Here is a 25050-nt window from a genome sequence, read left to right on the forward strand (position 1 = left end):
AAACCCTGAAAAACAACAGTTTAAATATTGTAAATGGGTACTGGTGCATTATACCTAACACACAAAAGAAGTCAAGTTTGATTAATGCTAATAAAATAAAATAAAATAGAATGAATATATAATAGTTTAGAAACAAATTTAGGCTATATATTTCATTAGGGGGGTGGGGGTGGGGGGGTAAAGCATAGCATATATTAAATACGTAACCTAATCTAACCTATAGGTACCCTCCCCCCCCCCTAAACGCCAAAAAACAACAGTTCAAATATTGTAAACGCAATGAGAAATCACGCTTTGCCATCAATTTAGATAGCAAATACCGTTTGACGGGTTTCCATGTCTGGTTTCCTTGTACAGTCTATAGCGTTGTGTTAGGTATAATGCACCAGTACCTGTAAACGCAATAAGAAATCACTTTTTGTGATCCACTTATTCATTGCAAAATACCCGTTTGACTTGTTTCTTGTAGTATTTCCTTGTACAGTCTATAGCGGTGGGTAAGATATAATGCATAAGTACTTAATAAAAAAAAAAAAAATTAGTTGGTAACTTGAATAAGGAATACAAATAAATCTACTAAAATTTAGATTGGAGTCCATGTAAAATTAGGGGTTGGATGGAAGGGGGCGAGATTATGCCTTACATACATCTTTGATTCAAAATGTCCTAAAAGACGAAAATCCTCTAAGAGAAGAACGTAAAAATGTGTTACAAATCCCCTTCTGAATCTACGTGGTTGGTCTCAAATCCAAGTTAGTCTACACACCTCAGTACTGTGCATCAACAAGGTGGATTTCAATGCATCGAAAAGTTAAATCTTCCCCTTAAAAAGAGTCCCCCATATTAAGTGCAATGAACTGCACTAAAATCAAAAAATTTGCAGTTAGCGCATGCCATACGCTCCGTTTGTCAAAATAATAAGTAAGGTCATATACTACAAGTGAAATAAAACAGAAATACAGATACATGCACCGATAAATTGAACCCATATCAAGGTCATAGTAAGAAGAGGGGTTTGAACCCCCCCCCCCAAAAAAAAATGTTTGTCCAACTCATAAAAGCGTAATAAAAATGCTTAAAAACACGTTTTTCATGCGTATTTTGTAACCCCCCCCCCTCCTCCAAAAAAAAATCCTGGATACGGCCGTAACCCATATGCTCAAATGGTAACTAACTTGAGCCCAATAATATATCACTGAGTAACAATGGACTATCATATTTTAAATTATTTTCAAATTCACAGGATGATGTAAATAATTAACTATATTGCCGCAATTGTAAATTTGTTCAACTTTCAAAAACCCAAAAGCTCCCTTTCACCTTAATGTTTATGAAAAATTACGTTAAAATTTGTTTTGCTCAATTTGACAGGAGAAACAATAAGTTTCAAAGCGGCAATTTAAATAATGAATTACTGAAAAATAATTTGCAATTAGGAACGACAAGACAATTTCAAAGAATAGTTGTTAAGGTAATCTATAACTGCTAATTCATTCAAGTATATAGTTATAGATGCTGTTAAATTTAATTATAATTTTAGCTAATCCAACTTAAATCATTTTAACGTTGTAAAATTAAATTTCAACTAGGTAAACTTAATTATCACGAATCTAAACAAAATAAAAAACAGAATGACTGATTGATTAAAATTAAATACTAATAAATTAATAGAGTAAAATTATTAATAATATCAGTTTAAATAATAATCAGCTTGTAAAATTTAAACTGTAGAATTTGTTGAAAAAAAAACTTGGGGAGCTTAGTTTCTTTCGCCCTTATTCATATCTCTATGTTTTTCAGTTAAGTTCTTATAGGCAACTAAAGGGGGGGGGGTATTTGGAACCGTATTTCCTCGAAATACCAACATTTTCCAAGTTGAGTTCCCAATTATATTAATAAAATAAAATTAATAATAAAATAAACTTAAATAATAGTAACCTTGTAAAATTTAAACTGTAGAATTTGTTGAAAAAAGAACTTGGGGAACTTAGTTTCTCTAGCCATTATTCGTATTACTTTGTATGCTATTTAAGTTCTTATAGGCGAGTAAAAAGGGTGGGGCTAATTGCTTGGAACTGTGTTTACTCGAAATATCAAAATTTTTCCAGTTTTTACGATAATTTCCTACATATCTTCATATAGTTTATCCATTTTATCTAGACTTTGGATTTCCTTTTTAAGTATTTTTTTTTCAAAGAGGGAAATCCCGCATATGTCCCCGATGTCTGATTTAGCATGATATACCTTAACAATGATAAAAATTAATTATTAGACTAAAATCGAAATTAAGAATTATCATCCAAATTTAAAAGAGTAATTTTAAAAAAAAAGTACAAGTAATACCACCAAGTAAGACAAAAGATAAGATAGGGAGATCAGAGTTGACTCTTGGGGAGGGAAGCCAGTCATTAGTATCCCTAAGAAATCCCCACTTTATAACCCCTTTGTTGCTGTTTTGACAAGTTTCGTCTCCCTGTAATAATCTTTTTTGTGTCTGCCTAGACACGAAGGATTTGCAAGCTGGGAGAGGAGGTAAAGAGTAAATTATTTGGCTAATAAATAAATTTTTAGGATTTCACTGTTCTTCCAAAAATTTTCTAGGGGCTCAATAGATCACTGTTCCAACTACTTTTTTACTTATTGATTACAGTTAGTAACACTGTACGTCTACCTTTCACTATAATAGCATTTTTGTAGTTGATTGATGATTTGGCAAAGTATCTTGTAAGTTCATTAAGTCGTGAATCGAGTTCTTCAAGAAATTTTGGCTCGAAAAACTAGATATTTGATTTTATAAGCTTTATATGTAGAGTGCAGTGCCTTTTTTACTGCAATCAGTGTTGTCGTTATTTTTTTTTTTGGGGGGGGGGGGAGCAGGGGGACAGTCCCCCCAAATTATTTGGAGAAAAAATATTATATAGCCTATGGCCCCTGACTCTCTGGATGGGAACCTTTCTTACCCCCCCCCCCCAACCCCCTACAGTTAGGGCAGTCATTGGGAAACGGAGAAACGCAGTTACAACCAGAGGCGTAACTGACCAAAATTTTTAAAGCGCCGATCAATGAACTTGGCCGTTTGGCGGGTAATCTTTAATGAATGATTGGGGTGATATTGCTAATAAAAATTACTTCATTTTTATTACCAACTGAGGTCAATCTTCTGTCATTGATTTTACGTCATTTATTGCCGTCAACCTATTTACTAAGTTATATAGTAAATAGGTAAATTTACTAAGTATAGTATATTATAAGTAGTAAAAAAAAAACTAAGCCAGTATAATAGCTGTATATTTGATCATGAAAATCTGAACTAATCTGAACTAGCTCATCTTATTCTGAATGGGTATTACGCGGGGACATACGCAGGGTGTGAGCCTCATTGCCTGTTGCCCTGAAATCCTGAATCTTTCTGAAATTCTCTGTAATTCTTATTCAAATTATTATATTAAATTTGTTTTTTTACCCCCCCCCACCCCGTTGAAAAATTTTCTTACGTGGATGGTCGTACTACCTCCCCTAGAACTAAACCCCTGAGTGATTGCTGAACAAGACTGAGTAGCTTTCGGTAGTATTGTCAAATGTGAAATGCATTTAAGCATTGAACATTTTTTTGTTCTTTATAAAATTATTGTCTTTTTGGGTTAAGTTCAGAAACAAAGAAAAAAAAAATGGCTAGATATTTAATAAGCTACTAGATATATGATGTGACTAGTAAAAAAGAATATGAACAACGTCACCCATCTTGCAAAGTTTTGCATCCGCCAAAAATCATATTTCGGATTTCTTTATTTTCAATAAACTAAAAATTGAACTGATAGCCATTTCGACATTTTCAGAATCCTTGGAATTATAAACAGTATTCGGAGAAGAATTATAAGGAGTTTAAAAATGTCTGAATAACTAAACTAGATTATTAGTTTATTCCAAATAAAGATATTTGGAATCAAATTTTTAGTAGATACAATATTATTATCGCTTATTTTTCACCCACACTATGCAATAGCATAACACGTGAAGTAACACACGAAGAAAACGAATAACAAACAAAACAAAAATGAAAAATCAAACAAAGAACAGAAAAAGAACACCCAACTGAAAAAAACTGATAACGTGGGGATGCAGAGAAACACTGACGCATGCTGTATTTGAGAGCTTTCTTGTAGTACGGTACTTATAGTTTTACTGTAATATTGGAAACTAAAAATTTGTTATTAAAAACGGTACTTTTATATTAAACGCACTCTTTTATATAGTGCTAGTTTGGTTAATACTAATGAAATAAAATAGGATAAATATATAATAGTTTAGAAAAAAATTTGGGCTATATATTTGCACATTAGAGGGGTGGGGGGTAAGGCATAGCATATATTAAATACGTAACCTAACCTAACCTAGGTACCTTTTTCTTTCTCTAAATTCCAAAAAACAGCAGTTTAAATATCGTCAACGCATTTTAAAACCACGCTAAGAATTCATTACTGTATAGCAGTGTCTTAAATTAACCCATACAAAACGGGTTTTCTGTCGCGTCTCCAGTTTGACATATATAAAAGAGTGCGTTTAATATAAAAGTACCTTAAAAACTCAGCTTTTTATCCAAAGTGGAAGAATGAACAAATATTTGCGAAATATGGTTCTAAATTTCGTAGTATGTTCCGTGTTTTTTTATGCCTCACGTTTAAAAGTTCAGTTAGATTGCTTCATTTTTAATAAGTCAGAACTAAAAATATTGAAAAAAATTAATATATCACTCAATTTATTTAAAGAAGTTCAAGAATGTGACACAATCCAGAAACTACAGGTATGATTGATTGAGACCTACCAATCAAATTTATTAGTAGCCAGGATCAGTCTTTGAAAGCTGTAGATAGTTTCAATAGTACCAATTTTTATATTACTAAAACATACTTAAACGTGCCTGCAGAAGAAGGTGAATAAAAGATAAAAAGATACCCAAAGGACATGGTGTATAAAGTGTTTTTGTTTCTTGCTGGCAGTCCTTTGTATAAGACCCTCTTTAATATTAACTATTGTTAACAGCCTAGGATCATTGACCTGTCGATAAAGTTACAAAGTCGCAAAACTCAAATTAAGTTAAATCCTGATTTTGAACAGGTGATGTTAATAACAATAGTTGACGATTTTACAAAAAAATTCTCCCAGGAAACAAAAAGCTGCGTAATTTGACATATTCTTGGCAAGTTTCTTTTTTTAGTTTCTTAGCTGAAATAATTAGACGTCGAAAAACATTAGACTTTTTAAAATTTATTGCGTCGCATTAAGTGTCCAGTTTCTGTTACATGAAATAAAATACAATTTTTAGCAAAAATAAGGAATAAATTTAGACTTTATTCTGACTGGGAAAATTAAACTAATCTACTTTTAGTTTTTAGTTTTTTTCTTTATTTTTTATTGCTGTGCTTCAAATCTGCTGCATAAAAAATAATTAAAAAACAACATTAAAAACATTATTAAATAATAAAAAAAACACTGAAGAATATCAAAACACTAAAAAAAAGTGTATTGAAGGAAAAAAATTGAAATTTTATTAATGCTTTGAGATTGTTTTATTTTTTATTTTAGGTAGAAAGAAAATTCCAAATAAAAATGAAATCTCAGTAATGAAAATGAAATGAAATTTTATTCAAAATGAAAAGGAAAAAGAAATGAATTTTAAATTAGTAAAACTAGAAAAAAGTAGGGGGTAATGCAGGATTGACAGGTGTTTAAAGAATAAAAACTGTTTAATACCTATAAATTGGAATATCTAAGCAAATTACACATTCTTTTGCTATTTAGCTTATAATTAGGCCTAAGTAAAAGGTAGGATGCAAGGAGACGACAATACCTGGATCTGGAGATTCGGAGGGCCCCAAGACTCAATTCAATTAAATGTTTCGTATATTGTTACTTTTGTATTTCACGTTATGCCTTAAGCATCTTTCACACAACGTACGTAACTTTTTACTTAAAGTGGTTAAGTTACGTTACGTAAATACAGCTTTCAAACTTAAAGAAAATGAATCAACATTTTTTTTTCTAGAAAGCATTTCACACTTGATTAGAGCTTGAATCTCCATCTCCACTCCATATTTTCTATTTTCCAATAGTATGCCTATGACCATTGTGAGCTGTATTACGTAAATACAGCTTTCAAACTTAAAGAAGCCCCTTTTTTGCTAGGCTAATGTAAAAAATATGTGTACGAATATCAAAATATAATTTTTTTAATTCTCACAATGGTCATAGGCATACTATTGGAAAATAGAAAATATGGAGCGGAGATGGAGATTCAAGCTCTAATCAAGTGTGAAAGGCTTTCTAGAAAAAAAAAATGTTGATTCATTTTCAAAATTTACAAATCTCTCAACCAGAAATTGAATTTCTTTGCTATCATGTTGATTTTTCCATCCATACCATTGCATAACATAAAATTCTCCGTCGAGCCGGAGTCTACTTCGAACGACCCACTTTGCGGATAAAATCCGCAATATTACATAACGCAACGTAAGTTCGGTTCTTACGCATGATCGGTTCTACTGCGCAGTGCGAAAGCAAAATTGTGCCAAATTTTCCCATGTACTTCTTTAAAAAGGTGGTCGTCAGAGTACTTTGACAAGAAGCAAAGTATTTGAACTGAAGAAAACCATGCTGTACATACATTAAAGAAAGACCTGTAAATTAGAGGAAGGAGTTTTGGCCTGTTTCCGTGCCTCCCCTCCCCTGAATCCGTGTGCTTCCGTGTGCTGAGTTTCGCTCTATCTTCCAAATGGTGATTTCCTCCATAACCAAAAAAGTTCATTTCATAGGTGATATCAGACCCTAAGTCCTTAAAAAAAAAAAAAAAAAAAAAAAAAGTCATTTACTACTGAACATTGATTACATAGAGTCCATACAGCTTATCTATCGCATCACCAGTGGCAGCTCCAGGGGAAGGGCGAGGGGGGTGCACCCCCTAACGTAGTCAAAAGTAGTGCAATTTACTTAATCAACGCAAGTTTGCGTTAAATAAACTTGCTCCTAACACAAGTTTATCGGATCAACCTATTTTTGCGCTCCCCCCTAACAAATCCTGGAGCCGCCCCTGCGCATCACCTATATGTAGCGAACCATAATTGCTCCATTATCTAATTATTCATTTGAAGATATAACATATTTCTATATATCTAGTGATAAATATTGTTACATTAATAATAATAACAATAATAATCCTGATCAAACAGTTCGTGGTAACAAACTGTAAGTAAGGAGCGACCCGGCTCAATGGTAACCAAAACTCTAAAAAACGGCAAATTTTGTTTTAATTATTCATGTACGGTGAACCAAGATCAAAACCTGCATTTATTCAAAAACGTTCAATAATTAAATAAAAAAACAAGTTTTTTTTTGAACTGAAAGTAAGGAACGACGTTAAAACTTAAAACGAACAGAAATTACTCCTTATATGAAAGGGGCTGTCCCCTCCTTAACGCCTCGCTCTTTACGCTGAAATTTGACTTTTTCACAACTCTATTATTTAAGTAAGGAGCGACCCGGTTCAATGGTAACCGAAACTCTAAAAAACGGAATTTTGATACCAATAGATACATCAAAAGAATCAGATTTTAATTTTGATTTCAAATATATAAGTTTCATCAAGTTTAATCTTACCCATCAAAAGTTAAGCGCCTGAGAAAATTTGGCTGATTTTCAAAAAAGCGGGAAAGACCCCCTAAAAGCTATAGAACCTTAATGAAAATCCCACCATCATATTCAGCGTATCAGAGAACTCTACTGTATATGTTTTAAGCTCCTATCTAGAAAAATGTTAAATTTTCCGTTTTTTGCCAGAAGAAAGATCACGGATGCGTGTTTATTTGTTGGTTTTTTTTTGGTTTTTTTTCTTTTCCCCAGGGGTGATCGTATTGACCCAGTGGTCCTAGAATATCGTGGGGGGCTCATTGGAACGTAAATTAAAATTTTTAGTGCCCTTTTTAAGTGACAAAAAAAATGGAGGGCATCTAGACCCCCTCCCACGCTCATTTTTTCCCAAAGTCACCCGATCCAAATTTTGAGATAGCCATTTTTTCAGCATGGTCGAAAATTTGATAACTATGTCTTTTAGTTGTGAACTTTACCCAATGTTAACATATAGTATTGGTTATTGGGAAGTATACAGACGTTTTCAGGGGGAATTTTTTCTGGTAGTGGGGGGGGGGGTGGGGGGGATGGGTTGGGGGTTATATGGGAGGATCTTTTCATGAAGGAAGTTTTCAGGGGGGAAGGGACATTGAAATGAAGGGGGCGCCGGATTTCCCATCATTATTTAAAAAAAAAATCAGAAATTAAATATAAAAAAAAAGTTTTTCAACTTAAAGTAAGGAGAAACATCAAAACTTCAAACGAACAAAAAAAATATTAGCTATATGATTGGGTTCACCCCCTAGTCAATACCTTGCTCTTTAAGCCAAAGATTTTTTAGTATTTTCATAATTATTATTCTAATTAACGGCCTTTGTTATTAAGGGATAATTTTTAAAGAATTGGAACACAATTCGAACTTTAGCTTAAAGAGCAAGGTATTGACTAGGGGGCAAACCCCCTAATATACGTATTAAAAATACATGAATATAGAAGTTCGTTACGTAAGTTAATTCGTAAGTTACGTATATTTATTACTAATAAAAACGTTCGTAAATAAAATTTAACAAGTTTCGAGAAAGCCATTTAACCAAATAAAAGTAAAATTAATATGCAAATTTTGTTTTAATTATTCATGCACGGTGAGCCAAAGTCAAAACCTGCATTAATTCAAAAATGTTCAAAAAAAAGTTTTTTTTAACTGAAAGTAACGAACGACGTTAAAACTTAAAACGAACAATAATTATTCCGTATATGAAAGGGGCTGTCCCCTTCTCAACGCCTCGCTCTTTACGCTAAAGTTTGACTTTCTCACAACTCAATTTTTTTTAAACAATAAAATTTTGTTTTAATTGCAATTTTTTTTAATTAACCTTAACGAAAATCACACCATCAGATTCAGCTTATCAAAGAAGACTATTAAAGAAGTTTACGAAAATTACACCATCACATTCAGCTTATCAGAGAACCCTATTAAAGAAGTTTCACGCTCCTATCTGCAAAAAGGTGTAAATATGCATTTTTTGCTCGAAGAAAGATCACGATGCGCGTTTTTTTTTCAGGGGTGATCGTTTCGACCCAGTGGTCATGGAATATTGTAAAAGGGCTCATTCGAACGGAAATTAAAAGTTCTAGTGCCCTTTTTAAGTGACCAAAAAACTGGAGGGCAGCTAGACCCCCTCCCACGCTCATTTTTTACCAAAGTCATTTGATTGAAATTTTGAGATAGCCATTTGTTTCAGCCTACTCGAAAGATGTAAAAACTATATCTCTAAGGATGACTTAACCCCTCACAGTCCCAAATGTAAGGGCTGCAAGTTTCGAACTTTGCCCATTGTCAAACAGTTCGTGGTAACGTACTGTAAGTAAGGAGCGACCCGGCTCAATGGTAACCGAAACTGTAGAAAACGGCATTTTGATACCAATAGATACATCAAAAGAATCAGGTTTTAATGCTGATTTCAAATATATAAGTTTCATCAAGTTTTGTCTTACCTATTAAAAGTTACGTGCCTAAGAATATTTGGCTGATTTTCGAAAAAAGGTAAAAGACCCCCTAAAAGCTATATAACCTTAATGAAAATCACACCATTATATTCAGGGTATCAGAGAACCCTACTGCGGAGGTTTCAAGCTCCTATCTGCAAAAATGTGGAATTTTGCATTTTTCGCCAGAAGAAAGATCACGGATGCGTGTTTATTTATTTGTTTGTTTGTTTTTTTTTGTTTTTTTTTTTCCAGGGATGATCGTATCGAATCAGTGGTCCTAGAATTTCGGGAGACGGCTCATTCAAAGGGAAATTAAAAGTTCTAGTGCCCCTATTGAGTGACCAAAAATAATAGAGGGCAGCTAGGCCCCCTCCCACGCTCATTTTTTTCCAACGTCACCCGATCAAAATATTGAGATAGCCATTTTGTTCAGCATGATTGAAAATATGATAACTATGTCTTTTAGGATGACTCAATCCCCCACAGTCACCGGGGGGAGGGCTGAAAGTTATGAACTTTACCCAATGTTAACATTTAGTTTTGGTTATTGGGAAGTATACAAACGCTTTTCAGGGGGAATTTTTTCTGGTAGTGGGGGGGGAGTGGGTCGGGGGTTATGTGGGAGTATCTTACCATGAAGGAAGTTTTCATGGGAGAAGGGACATTGCTATGAAGGGGGAGCCGGATTTCTCAGCATTATTTAAAAAAAGATCAGAAATCAGAAATCAGAGCAACATCAAAACTTAAAAGGACAGAAAACATTACGTATATGATTGGGTTCATCCCCTAGTCAATACCTCGCTCTTTAAGCCAAAGATTACTTAGTACTTTCATAAGAGCTATTTATTCTAATTAACGGCATTTGTGATTAAGGGGTCATTTTTAAAGAATTGGAACAAAATTTGAACTTTAGCTTAAAGAGCAAGGTATTGACTAGCTGGCGAACCCTCTAAAATACGTATTAAAAATATAAGAATATAGAGGTTCGTTACGTGAGTTAATTCGTAAGTTACGTATATTTTCTACTAATAAAAACGTTCGTAAATAAAATTAAACAGGTTTCGAGAAAGCCATTTAACCAAATAAAAGTAAAATTAATATTCAGTTTTTTTTTAATTATTCATGTACGGTGAGCCAAAATAAAAGCTGCATTAACTAAAAAACGATCAGAAATTAAATAACAAAAACAATTTTTTTAAACTGAAAGTAAGGAGCGACATTAAAACTTAAAACGAACAGAAATTATTCCGTATATGAAAGGGGTTGTCCCCTCCTCAACGCCTCGCTCTTTACGCTAAAGTTTTACTTTCTCACAACTCTATTTTTGTTAAACAATAAAAAACTTTAGCGTAAAGAGCGAGGCGTTGAGGAATAATTTCTTTTCGTTTTAAGTTTTAATGTCGCTCCTTTCTTTCAGTTTAATAACCTTGTTTTTGTTATTTAACAATAATAAAAATAAGAATGATAATAAAACAATAACAGATATAATAATAATAATAATGACCTAGCTAATTATTGATTTGTAAAATGGATATAATTACGGGCCCGCAACTTACGCATTATACGGGCCCACGAAAGAAGTCAAGTTTGGTGAATGCTAATGAAATAAAATAAAATAGGATGAATATATAATAGTTTAGAAACAAATTTTGGCTATATATTTGCACATTAGGGAGGTGGGGTGAGGGTAAAGCATAGCATATATTAAATACGTAACGTAACCTAACCTAGGTACCTCCCCCCTAAACCCCAAAAAACAACCCCAAAAAATTGCAAACTCGATAAGAAACCTCGCTTTGCAATCAATTTAGATAGCAAATACCCGTTTGACGGGTCTCCATGTCTGGTTTCCTTATACAGCATATTCTTTCATGGGCCCGTATAATGCATAAGTACCAATAATTATAGTACTATATAATATACAAAAAGTTAAGACTATGTTAAATTATTATTTATAAAAATATTATTAAATTAATCACAAATTAAAGACTTGACCATGCCCGTATATATTGCCCCTGCAACTTGCTCATCAAAGAAAAAAAAATTCAGAGCGGTACTTCTTTAAAATACGTTCGCTTATTTTTGACATCAAAAGGAATGCGATTCAAACAGATGAATTCAATTTTGCAATCATAAAAAATAAACCCACCCACGTTGGAATACCCTTTCATTGTGGCACACTGATCCAATTAATGGCTCACGGCTGGGAATCTTCACCCTTAAACCCATTAAATATCTTAAAATGCATAAATTAACAGTTTTTCGGGTTGTTGCCCTTTTAGCTCAGATACCTTGTCACGGCAAGGTATAATTCATCTTCAATTGAGACAAATGGGTAGGGCTTAATGTTGCGTAAAAAAATTGCACTTTTATAGCTATTCAATCTTATTTTAACGTTACCTTTTTCTGGCATTGGTCTTAAAAATCTATTCTAATTTGTTGATCGTTTTAGGCTTGTTTGTTAAATGTATTAGTGTTTATTTATTCTATTTTTTTTTTATTAATTCAATCATTTATTTTTTTTTGTAATTAATTTTTGTTTTTAATAGCATTTATTTTTTAGTATTTATCAATTTTTTAATCATAGTATTTTGAAAATTTAGCTTTAAATAATTGAACTGTAGCTGTAAGGACTTATATTTTGGATAGTTCTAATTGATCAGTTTCTGAAGTACTTCCAGCGGAACTTTTGTGTTGCGCAGAATAGTAGAGTTCAGGCACGTACATATGATTTTTTTGGCTTGGGGAGGGATGAGGAGGGATGGAACCAGCAATCAAAACACATGCTATTTTATAATTTAAACAAAAAATACCCAGAATTTGGGAAAATTCGGGGAGTGGGATATCAATAGATGATTTTTCAGAAATAAACTCCCTCAAGAGACCCGTCTAAATTGAGAGGAAGGGCCTTACCAGGCTTTTCTTTAAGTAATGTCTTCTCTTGGAAGTAATCCAACTAAGCCATGTTTCTGTATGTTCACCGCTTTGGCTTGGCAAAAAGTTAAAAAGGTATTAAAATTTTGCTACAATTCGACCTTAAGGCCCCATCTTGGACCATTTTGAATAGTTTCTGTAGGGTCTACAGAGAGGTTGTCGAGCTTGATGGTAAAGGGTTCTTAGAACGAAGATCCATATCCAGTCTTCTCGTAAAGGAGGATCACTGTTGATCGAGATGTACTCCCAAGAGAGATTTGACGAGACATAAATTCCCCCAAAAAAGACGAATTCAAAGTTTACCTACCCTACTAATAGGCACGTGTAAAGTATTTAACATCAATTCGAGAAGCATTTCCGGGTATCTCCTTTCTTAGTTAGTTGGGCATTTATGCGTCAACGATAGCGGTCCAGGGTGGAGCTCTTGGGACTAAAAGCTAGTCGTGGGAAAGGGGTCGTTCCCAGGGCTAGAACTTCCGTTCCAGGAAAGTTACATTCTTCGCTCATTTCTAAAGGGAGTCCATCTCTCGCCTTCGTCGTAGTTAGTTGTTCTTGTGCTACCTTATTTTCTCTATGTGTATTCTCACGTTATTTAATAAAGACCATGTACCAACGTTTATCGTCTATTTTTGGAATTTACGTAAACCATCCCATCTACCAATATAAAAGGGCATGTAGAAAGGACTAAATAGCGGTTTACAGAGTGGTGGCAAGCGGTTAAAACTAGTGGAGCATATATCACTAGTGGAAACCTCCAAGTGACATTTGAGTGACCGTTATAAGTATTTACGACATCTTATGCTAAATACTGGCAACATATTGAAGAGTATTTTGCCCGCTACCAGACTGTGATATTGAGCTGCAAATACTGCAAAAGACTGATTAATAAGACATCGAAACGTTACGAGCTATTGAACTTTCTTCTTTTCAAAGCGCCTTCTTGAGAAACACTTTCTTTTAAATGAACATTTTGAAATAGGCTGTTACACAATGCCTAATATGGATTCCCTCGCGATAGCTTCTACCTACTAATTAAAATTTCTACAACTGAGAGTCTCCGGTTGATTTCTACCTTCACTTAGCGATTCTACGGTTGGTGGTTTATTTTACCTGATTTTATACAGTCGACGTGTGATCTACATTTGACAGTTTCCAACCAAAATTTAACATTTTGAATTCAATAATCGAAAATTAATTCTCAATTGTGACTACATTTGACGCTAGTGATTTAATCGAAACCAACTACAATTGGATCTGGAAAGTACTATCTTTCGTAAGTGATTTACCACGATTAAACAACCCAGTAAATTTTATTAGACCCTTGTTGTTAGAAGTGAAGTTATTGCCCAAAATTTAGCGTCCGTAATTAAAGAATGGTGTTTAAAACAAATATTTAAATTTTTAGAATAACTGCTTTTCAAATTTTAATCTCAATATGTCAGTTTTTATTTCTATTCTCGATCCGGCGGAAACTAGATATAACAAAAAGGTTGCTTTTGATTTTGTAAAACAGTGGAGGGGAGATGGCAGATTTCCACCTCTTTTATTTGATTCAAATGATCCTGATTTCGATCAAGATGAACTTTATAATTACCTTCAAAAGATCAAGACATGGGTCCCAACAAACCCTCCAACTCCCCTGAGCACCACCCCAATTAATCCTCCAATAGAACAGCCTCAACAGTCCCAAGTAATAGGATCGCTAATTGACCCTTTTTTTTAGTAATAACGTCACTCACAAAGTCAGAAAGTGGAAAAATAATTAAGTTTGTTACAAAATTTGTTACAAAGTTACAAAAATTGAGTTTGTTGCAAAGTTAAAAAAAAAGAAAAATTTTTTCAGTTGTTGTTAAATTGGTCTGATTCAAAAACTTTGCGCCATTTTTGGCCCATGGTTTGTTTCGCTCCTTTTTTGGGAATCTGGATCCCACGATTATAAATTTGTCAAGTTTAAAAGGTGGATTACTTGTACCCCCCCCCCCCGAAATGATTGTCCGAGAAAACGTAACGAAGATGAATATAAACAGATTTTTCATGCATTTTTTAAAGTTTTTTTGTATAAGAAAATATTTTTGTACCCCTCCCCCCCAACCAAAATCCTGGATATGAACTTGGGCAGGGGTAATGATAAAAATTACCTTAACCTGTTAATTTGAATAAGAAGTGCCTAGTTATTCAAGGAAAATTAATTATCTCATTGGGGCAGCCTTTAAATCCCTCCCCCCTTCGTAAATCCCCTTCTGCAGAGTTTGCACATATAATTTGTAGCTTCGTCCATTTATCATAGTTTAGTTATTTTTTGAAAGTTATATTTAAAATCTGAAAGTTCTTTAATAGGAAGGAAACACTTGCAAAATCGTGTTAATTTATTCAACCAAAATATAATTAGAATAAAAGATCTAAAATCATGAAAGTGGAAAAAATTAATAAAGATAGTAAAACTGTCTCAATGAATGAAATGAAGAGTGTAAAATTTGAGCTACGGCCTACCTTTCATTTTTATGTGTTTCATTTTTAGTGTTTCAGTGAAAGTGCTTACAAGTGATTATGCTATAGAAAAATCTATGGTAAAACCTACTCGTAATTATCCTGTTATGTTCTTGGAGGGGAAGGGAGCGTGTAAATTTTTCTCAAATTACTTTGTTGAAAGTGTTATCCTTAAATTGTCATGTTTTTTTCTCACTTTTGTAGTAAAGCTTATAATTTTGTTGAAAACTTTGAAAGCCTACTGGCAATTATTTTATCAAGGGGGTTCGAGCGTGTCGTGTTTATAGATTTTTACATTTATTTTCATTGCATATTTTCCTCGTTTCTGTTTTTGTTTTAACTATGAGTGAAACATATGTGAATATTTTCAAATTAATATTTTATTAAAACTCATAAAGCTAAATTACAATATCACCCATTTTAGTAATTGAGCACTAATTTGTGCACTAATTAGTGCAAGTACCACACTAATTCTTTTCTTATTTAAACCATATACAAAATTACCCTAAGTTGATTAAGTCTAATGTACACTGTTCAAATGTGCCTCAAAATACTTTCTTTAAATTGCCAAAATTTTAAATATGAGAGGGGGTTTATCCCTCACGTATACCATACATAGACCAATATTTTTCAAATTCTTATGGAGGGCCTTCTGGATTTATTTTGGGGAAACTCGACAAATAGGAATGCAGGAATGTAGGAGAATACTTTATACTTCACAAATTAAACGAATACTTTGAAATTTGTTTCCAAATATCATTAATTTGGTATAACTCTTTTATTCTCATTTAAAACCTCTGCAAAGTTGCCATAAGCAACTTTAAATTTAAATTAAATTGCTATCAATTTATTTTGTTTTCTTAAAAAAAATCTGGTCCCTCTAAATATACAGTTATTAGAACTAGCGCCGTATCCAGTTTTTTTTCGGGGGTTGGGGGTGGGGAAGGGGCTACAAAAAACTTTAAAAAACGCATAAAAAATTTGTTTATATCCATTTTTGGTACGTGTTTTACAATTCAGACAGGGGGGCGGGTCAAACACCCTAACCCCCCTGGGTACGACCTTGATTGGAACCCATCAAAAGTCCCTCGGGGTTCTCTTGGACCGATCTTGGGGAAATTCCTAAAATGCAAGGATATACCGGAATACACACTTAAAAATACTTATTTTACAAAATTACTGAATTGGTACAGGTCTTTTTTCTTCTTTAAAACATCTGCAAAGTTACCTTAAGTCAATTAAGTGAAATAAACGTTGTTCAAATGTGCCGCCATATTTATTTTAATTCCTTAAAAATGGGAGAAGGACCCAATCTTCTAAATAATGCAGCTATTGGCTGATATTTTTCAAATCCTCATGAAAGTTCCGTCTGATTGATCTTGGGGAATATCACCTCAGTATAGGTATACAACCATACTTAAAAATATTTGTGAAGAGTGTTGAATAGAAACATGCCCTACTTTTTTCTTCTTTAAAACACCCTTAAAATATGTGCCAGCATACTTTCTCTATTTGTTTCAGAAGGAGGGGGGGGGTTAGTAAATCAAAATTACAATTGTAGGCCCAAATTTCTCAAACTCATCAGGAGAATCTTTCGGATGGAGATTCCTCTCAAAACACAAATGCAAGCCTACAAATACTAGAAATATATATTTGTAAAATTTTAGAATACGCCAGGTATGTACGTACGATTTTTGTGGGGGAGTGTCCAATAACCAAAATATTTTTTGTAATTTGAATAAGAACTGCCCAGAAACTCAGGAAAAGCTAGGTTTTGGGAGGGAGTAGACCCTGGAGCACCTTCTCCCAGGGCACGTCCCTGGAATTGGTACGGTTCTGTTCTTTTACATTTAAAGCATCTGCAAGTTTATTTTAAGCTAATCAAGGCATATATATGCTGTTCAAATCTGCCTCCATAATTACTTTATTACTTGCAAAAAGTTTTCGGCCGTAAAAAAATCAAATAGAACTTGAACTTGAACCTGTGCAAGAAGTTATTTGGACTTGATGATTAGGCATAAGTTAGCGGAAGTAAATCTATAATTTGGTATTAGCTCATCTTCATGAGTGCTTATGAGGAGTAACTATGATGTCATAATTGTCTGATTCGGTCATTCCACTTGATTCAAGTATTTGGAGAAGAAAAAATTACATTATTTATGATCCTATTTGGAATGCCGCCATTTTTCCACTTTGAAATTGAATTTGTTTTTATAATCCGAAAATGACATTTAAAACTGGATTTGCCCATTCTATATTAAGTTCTTGGTTCAAGTGAGTTGAATGATGCATTTATTTATTGATGGTTTAGATTTCTATTTATTTATGATTCTGTTGTTAATCCTGCCATCTGTTTTAAATCTTTAGTCCAAAAGATGGTTTCCAAGTTATAAGTTCATAAATTTATTAATCCACATTCACAAACAAATAAATAAATTAAACAACACTTTCGCGCTGGAGAAAAATTATGAAGGTTTGCGATCGTGCGAAAGTCCACGTAACTACTTACCTATTTACTCAACTATTTACATAAAACTCAACTATTTAATTAAAACTATTATAAATAAACCAAAAATAGATAAACTATAACCTATATATATATATGTAATATATATATATATATATATATATATATATATATATATATATATATATATATATATATATATATATATATATATATATATATATATATATATATGTATATATATATATATATAAATACTGAATTAAAAATAATAATAGATAAATAAAATGTAAAAAAAAGAAAAATGACAAATCCATCCAAAAAATAACTTATAGCTTTTATTATCTGTTCTAGTTATTTCGGATGGAGCTAAATGGTGCATTTAAGTCAGATAACATTATTTGAAAAAAATATATTTGTGATACTATTTGAAATGCAACTATCAGTTCTTTCCCTTTACTATTTTGGATTGAGCTTTACATTGAAAAAATAAAGGTATAAACAAATAAAACCTTAAAATTGATCAAATATAAAATTTTGTATCTGTTCATTGGCTATAATTTTGTATTCCTATTAAAGAAGAACAATTCCTATAATTCCACGATAAAAGTATCCTTTAATTTTATTAGTTTACCTGTTTTCCTAAACCAATCACAACATTCCTCGAGCGTATACTAGAAAGGAAAAAACTCGCCCTTCTTTTTCTAAAAATTAAGAAAAAACAAGTTTTTTTTAACTGAAAGTAAGCAGCGACATTAAAACTTCAAACGAACAGAAATTATTTAGTATATGAAAGGGGCTGTCCCCTCCTCAATACCTCGCTCTTTACACTAAATTTTGTTATTGTTTCAAAAAATAAAGCTGTGTGACAGATTCAAACTTCAGCGTAAAGAGCGAGGTATTGAGGAGGGGACAGCCCCTTTCATATACGGAATAGTTTCTGTTCGTTTTAAGTTTTAATGTGGCTCCTTACTTTCAGTTAAAAAAACTTGTTTTTTTTATTTAATTGCTGAACGTTTTTGAATTAATGCAGCTTTGATTTTGGCTCACCGTAATAATTAAAACAAAAATTGGAATATTAATTTTACTTTTTTGGCTAAATGGCTTTTTCGAAATTTTGTTCTGACGCAACTTACGAATTAACTTACGTAACGAACTTCTATATTCATATGTTTTATTACGTATATTAGTGAGTTTGCCCCCTAGTCGATACCTTGCTCTTTACGCTAAAGTTCAAATTTTGTTCGAATCACAAACCCCTAAATCACAAAGGCCGGTTAATTAGAATAGATAGCTCTTTTAAAAGTACTAAAAAAAACTTTAGCGAAAAGGGCGAGGTATTGACTAGGGGGCGAACCCCCTCATATACGTAATAATTTCTGTTTGTTTTAAGTTTTAATGTTGCTCCTTACTTTCAGTTGAAAAAACTAGTTTTTTAGTATTTAATTTCTGACCGTTTTTTAAATAATGCTAGGAAATCCGGCTTGTTTTTTAAATAATGCTAGGATCTCCAGCGCCCCCTTCGTAGAAATGTCCCTTCCCCCAAGGAAAGATCCTCCATGGAAGGATCCTCCCCCATAAGCCCCACCTCCGACACTCGCCTTCCCCCCATCAGAGAAAAATCCCTCCTGAAACGTCTTTTCTTCCCATTAACCAATACTATATGTAAACAATGGGCAAAGTTCATAACTTCCAGCCCTTCTGAACAAAATTTGCCCTTCTGAACTATCTCAAAATTTTGATTGAGTGAATTTGGGAAAAAGAATGATTGCGGGAGGGGGCCAAGTTTGCCCTCCCATTTTTTTTAGTCACTTAGAAAGGTTCCTATAAATAATAATTTCTGTTGGGATGGAACCCTTTTAAGGGGTTCTAGAACACCCGAAACAGTATAGTTATCCCTGGAAAAAAAAAAAAAAAAAAAAAAAAAAAACCACAAAAAAAAAAAAATAAACACGCATCAATGATCTTTCTTCTGACAAAAAAATACAAAATTCCACATTTTTGCAGATAGGAGCTTGAAACTTCTGCAGTAGGGTTTTCTGATACGCTGAATCCGATGGTGTAATTTTCATTAAAGTTCTGTGACTTTTATGGGGTATTTCCCCTTTTTTAGAAATTAAAGCAAATTTTCTCAGGTAACTTTTCATGGGTAAAACTAAACTTGATGAAATTTATATATTTGAAATCAGCATTAAAATTTGATTCTTTTAATGTTTCTATTGGTATCAAAATTCCGGTTTTTAGATTTTCGGTTACTATTGAGCCGGGTCGCTCCTTACTTACAGTTCGTTACCACGAACTGTTTGATGTTAAGCTATTAGAGAGAATGAAGAGTTTTTGAGTCACAAGATTGTTTAGAAACAAACTTTCTGTTTCCTTGTGGCAACAGTATAATTATTATTGCTATTATTATTAAAACTGTAATTATTGTCATTAATTAGTATTATTATTATAAATATTATTATCATTATTATTACCATTGTCGTTCTAAACGGGGATATATAAATAATTAATTTCTACTGAATTTTCACCCCCTAGATAGATAGATACTTTATTAGTGATTGAACCGAAAACCCAGTATTTATCATCTAAAACTACAAAAACTGTAGATTGACATAAAAAAAGGGGATGTAGATGACACCCCCTGCTAACATAGAATAAAATAATTATGTTTTTTTGTAGTGCTACAATTTTTTTCTTTTGGAATTCTTTTTTGTAGAGGTTTTTTTTCCTAAATAGTAATATGTCTTTAATCGTGGTAATAATTATTATTATTCGTAGTTTGTCATGTTAAATGGTCCTGGAGTCTTTCTTTCATTCCACATATTTCTGATTCAGTTACTCACACAAACAACTTGTGATTCTGTTTGGAACGCCACCATTTATTATCCTTGGAATTTAGTTGTTGTTTTTTCTTTAACTTTTTTTTCTGAAGGTATATCTAAATTGACCATAAGAGTGGTTTGATTTATTTTTTTTCAATGAAGTTAAACCAGGCTATTTCAAATGGAATTTCTTTTTTTTTTTTTTTTGGCATTCTCTTTTTTCTCCCATGGGACTTAGTTTCGTGTTCAGGTACAAAAAATAAAAGATTTAAAATAGATGTAATTGAGAAAAGGCGTAACTTATTCCGTATGCTTCTGATTTAGTTACTGAAAAAAATCAATGGAAATGAATAAAACTTAATAATAAACAGAATAAAAAACTGAATAAAAACAGAATAAAAAACTGAAATTTAAGAAAATGGATAGACTTTATTGTTGGTGCAATAGGAAATAAAAATGTAGCGCAGCTAGAAAAATCAAATGAACCTTAGACTTAATCAATATATTAAAATCCTGATTTGGTTTAAGTCTAATAAAGGAAAAAGTAAAGCAAAATGAATACGAATTTCATGAATATTACGGGTGCTAATTAGGTACGGAGGGGGCCCCTTTTTATTGGTATATTCATTAAAAACTCCAAAATTTTCCCTCTCTTTAGGTTTTAAAATAATATTTTTTTGTAATATCACTAAAAATTAAAAATTCTGAATTAAAATTCTTTTAATTAAGAAATAAAAAAAAATAAATCTTGAAGTGGGGCCTGGCCAATATGGGTCTTTTATTCTCAGCTCAATCCAAATTAAAATTAGAAAGGTATAAACGAAATAAATACAAAAAAATAACATTTTATTTTTTATAACTAAGTTTAGGATTTTTCTGGGTGGTGCTTGGTGGCGTTGACTGCTTTAATTTCCCGTGAATACGATCATCAGACTCATCCCTAATCAATTTCTCCGATTTTTGATGGATTTTAAATAATGTTTATATTGGCTTCACACTGATGTATCTGATCTATATTCGAAATTTAATAATTACAAACACACAGTAGACTAATTTTTAGGAATTGTTCGAGGAGGAAGAGTAGTTTCGTCTTTTTGTATTATTGTGTGTTATAAATGAGCTGTACTTGAACTCTGTTTAAACAAGGAGATGTTTGGTTATAGCTAGGGCCACTAAAGTTTACCTAGGGGTAAAGAAGGGTGAGAACTATAGGAAAAGAGTATCCAACACCATGTTTTAATTTTGAGGATAATTAAAACAATTATCTAGTCCTAGACAACCCATCTCGGCACGACCAGATGTCTTAAGGAAAGAAAAGATGATTTTTGACTTATTAGCCCTGGCCCTCCTCCCTTAAGGTTATCTAGAAGTGATTTTCTTGGATTTGGTATCCTACTTTCGTCACTGCGCTATTTGACCCCATATTTAAAAGTAGACATTATTTTGTAAAATTTGTTTGGATTATTCAAAGAGGCACAGAAAAACCAACTAACTTCTATTTATTACTATTTTCCGGTGTTACATAATAGTGCCTAATATAGATGCAAACTTTTTATTCTTAAACGTACACACTTATTGCCAGGGGGTTGTCCTCTCGCCCCCAGCTAATATACATCTCGGATTGCAACTCTTTTGGCCATGCAAGGTACACTTTTTGCCATACCGCATTTCTTTACGCCACGCATGGAAGACAATACGCCACGCGTGGCATTCTAAAAAAACACGTAACATGCACCATTTGTGCAAAATTTTTGGAAGTGGGCAACTCCTCAAGGCCCACTGTTTCCTTAATAAATAAGTACAGGCTAGACAACTTCAAACTTGGTAAATACAGTTTGGATAATTTACCCGTAACTTTTGAATGCTAAATTAAACAAAGGTGGTTCTGAGGTTATTGTACTTGGAACAGTTTGGTGAACATTCCACCATGGCTGGGAGCAGGTTTTTATGCAGGAATTTTTTCAGGAGGGGTCAATAATAAAAAACAAGTTTGTTCGATAAGTTGAATAACGCTTTTAAGAAATCAGGGAAAAGTTAGAACTGCACAGGGGGAGGCCTGGGCCCCTAGACCTCCTCCCCTGTGTTTGTATCTTCATCCAAAGGGTATATTTCCATAGATCCAAACAAATCCAGCACTTTGAAGGGTAAGGACACTCTCCGAGTTCAACAGAGCATATTGCAATTGGTTTTATTAATTGCATCAATTAATTGAACAAGCGTAATTGTGGAATTGTCTCTATGGCCTCTTATTCTTCTTGAATAAACACATTTGTAGCGGTTTTCAAATCTCGAGCCCGAAACCAGGGGTCTGATTTGCTATAGGACAGATGGGGTTAACTGCCCCCAGACCCCAATTTGCGCCAATCCCTGCTGAAATTTAGTATCTTCAAAAATCTTGTCAAAACTAAGATAGGCCAACATAATTCAAGCATCCACAGAAATAGATCAGGTGGTAATAGCAACAATAAAACATAGTAACCTAACTGATAAGATCCCTCCTTTGGCGCTACTGACCTTACAAATAAAAGCCTTATAAACCTTAATAGAGTCAGGTTGTCATCCTCAAAAACCTAATTTCTAGAACCTTCAACTACATTCAACAAAATGGCTATCCCAAAATTTTGATTGGATGTGTTTGGGGAAAAGGTGGGCGTGAGAGGGGGTTTAGCTGCCCTCCAATCACTTTCGACCATTAGAAGGGGCACTAGCCTTTTTCCTTTAGTATAGGCTACCTATGCTTTTATGCTACAATATGGCTCATTTTTTATTTTTCATCTGGTCATTTTCACTTGAATTTGAAAATCGGTTCCTTCTTTGCCAATCCCCTTACCGCCCCCAGGATTTTGACGAAATGACGCTCCAGCCGAAATCCAGTCCAGATCGATTTGTGATTTTCCTACTAATCACTTATATATTCAATATAATTTCTGGTGTGTTTTTTTACGCAAAAAAAATGAAATTCTACGCGCTTAGCTGGCTTTGCTAACCTTTCAACACTTCACTTGATTTAATATTTTCTTCATAATAGATATTTACTTACTTTAAACGGTTTCCGTAAGAAAAAGATTATATAGAAGTAGACCTTAATCTAACGGCGCAACATTTTACTCCTTAGCAACGAGAAATAATATTACTGACATAGTAAACATTAAGTACTTACGGCTAATTAAACTTTTTTTCTCATGCTAACAATGGGCGTAGCTCCCAATTTGTATTTGCGATGTAGGACGTCGGTTTTACCAGTCAATAAAGATATTCTTTTCTTCTAGGTGCAGATGACACAGAAAAGGCCCGATTTGGGGCCGTATGTTCCCGGCCTAGTGAAAACCGGTGTATCTCATTTGGTGGCGTTTATTTTAATACTCAATTTATCTTGTTCCTATTCAGGTGAGTTTAGTTTCCCTTAACGTATGATTCTTTTTTATATATCCAATTTCACGGTGTTGTCACCAGACAATGTACCGCTAGTCGTCTCATCTTCTTTTTTATTCCTATAATGTTATGTATTTACTTGAAACAACTAAGGGGAGGTATCATTTAGGGGGGGGGGGTATGGTAGCAGCGGGCGTGTGACTCCCAGTTTTTTTGCCCCCATAGATTTGGAAAAACAACACATTCTTTTTTCGTATTTTAGTTGAAAATGCCTTTTTTGACATTTTCGTTAGAAAAATTGAAAAAACCGTCCCCCCACCCCTAGAAATTGAAAAACAAAATTTGCTACCCTCTAAATTTTCCTGATTTGACGCAACTGATTACTCCTAACCAGCTCTTTGTTGGCAGTTCTGGCAGGAATTTCACTCTGGGACGTCCTGACAAGCAGCACTATGGTTAGTATATGTCCCGGTGGCGCTGACTTCTCACCACCTTGTGTACATCTCGGAACGTTAGCTCTTCTAAAATTTTCGTGACGCTTGAGACAATCCCCAAAGTGCTTGGGACACTACCCAAAATGTTTGGCACAATTCTGCCACACTTGGCAAGTGCCACCTGAGAGTGAGCGACCCTGATAGTGAGCGACCCTCGTATATGTCATCATCTTGCTTAATACCGGTTATGAGCTTCAACGCCAGCTCCAATTTTTGTCGTTCTTCTGTTATTAGGTTGCCCAGCCCCAATGTTATGTATTTCTTACACAATTCGTCGCATTGACAAGATGGCGTTCAGACAGCCTTGGTTTTGGACAGCCTTTGTTTTCAGACAGCCTTTGTTTTGGATTCAATCCAAAACTCGATTGGTGTTTTTTGGAGCCAGTCTTCAGGTTGAGTTTAACATCGTTCAACTTTCAGTTTCCTGCTAAATTTAAAATTGAGTCTAGTGTTTGAACCCGCTGGAAGAATAGGAAGATAAGTCTGCAAACCAAGATTAGAATATTAGAAGCTACAGTCATGACAGTCAAATATGGCTCTGAATCATGGACGCTCCGAAAAGCGGATTAAGATTTGCTAGATGTTTTCCAGAGAAATTGCTAAAGGATTGTTCTGGGTACCCGGCTGACTGACCGCACCGTATTTCAAACAATAGGCTATCCGAAAAATGATGTTCAATACCGCTCTCTAGGGCTATAATGAAAGAAAGGTTGAGGTGGCTAGGGCACGTTGTGCGGATGAAGGATGACAGGTTGCCGAAGATTGTTCTTTTCGGCCAACCATCTAGGGCTAAACGAATGCAGATCGTCCCCGTCTAGGGTGGGAGGACGTCATAAAGAAATATTTAAAGAAAATGGGAACT

The 25050-nt window shown here is 33.6% G+C and overlaps 1 protein-coding gene across 2 annotated transcripts in view; it reads left to right on the plus strand.

Moving 5' to 3' along the window:
• Window positions 1-25050, plus strand: part of LOC148954727 (uncharacterized) — an 84700-nt gene that overhangs the window by 3443 nt on the left and 56207 nt on the right. For both annotated transcript variants that reach the window (XM_089086714.1, XM_089086715.1), the window contains exon 2: window positions 23592-23709. In XM_089086714.1, coding sequence (XP_088942840.1) covers window positions 23598-23709 — 112 coding nt within the window. In that variant the 5' untranslated portion in view covers window positions 23592-23597. The remainder of the gene's footprint in view (window positions 1-23591; window positions 23710-25050) is intronic.

The sequence above is a fragment of the Artemia sp. Qi Xiang Cuo genome, chromosome 3, assembly GCF_049724085.1.
Source record: "Artemia sp. Qi Xiang Cuo chromosome 3, ASM4972408v1, whole genome shotgun sequence".
NCBI lineage: Eukaryota > Metazoa > Arthropoda > Branchiopoda > Anostraca > Artemiidae > Artemia > Artemia sp. Qi Xiang Cuo.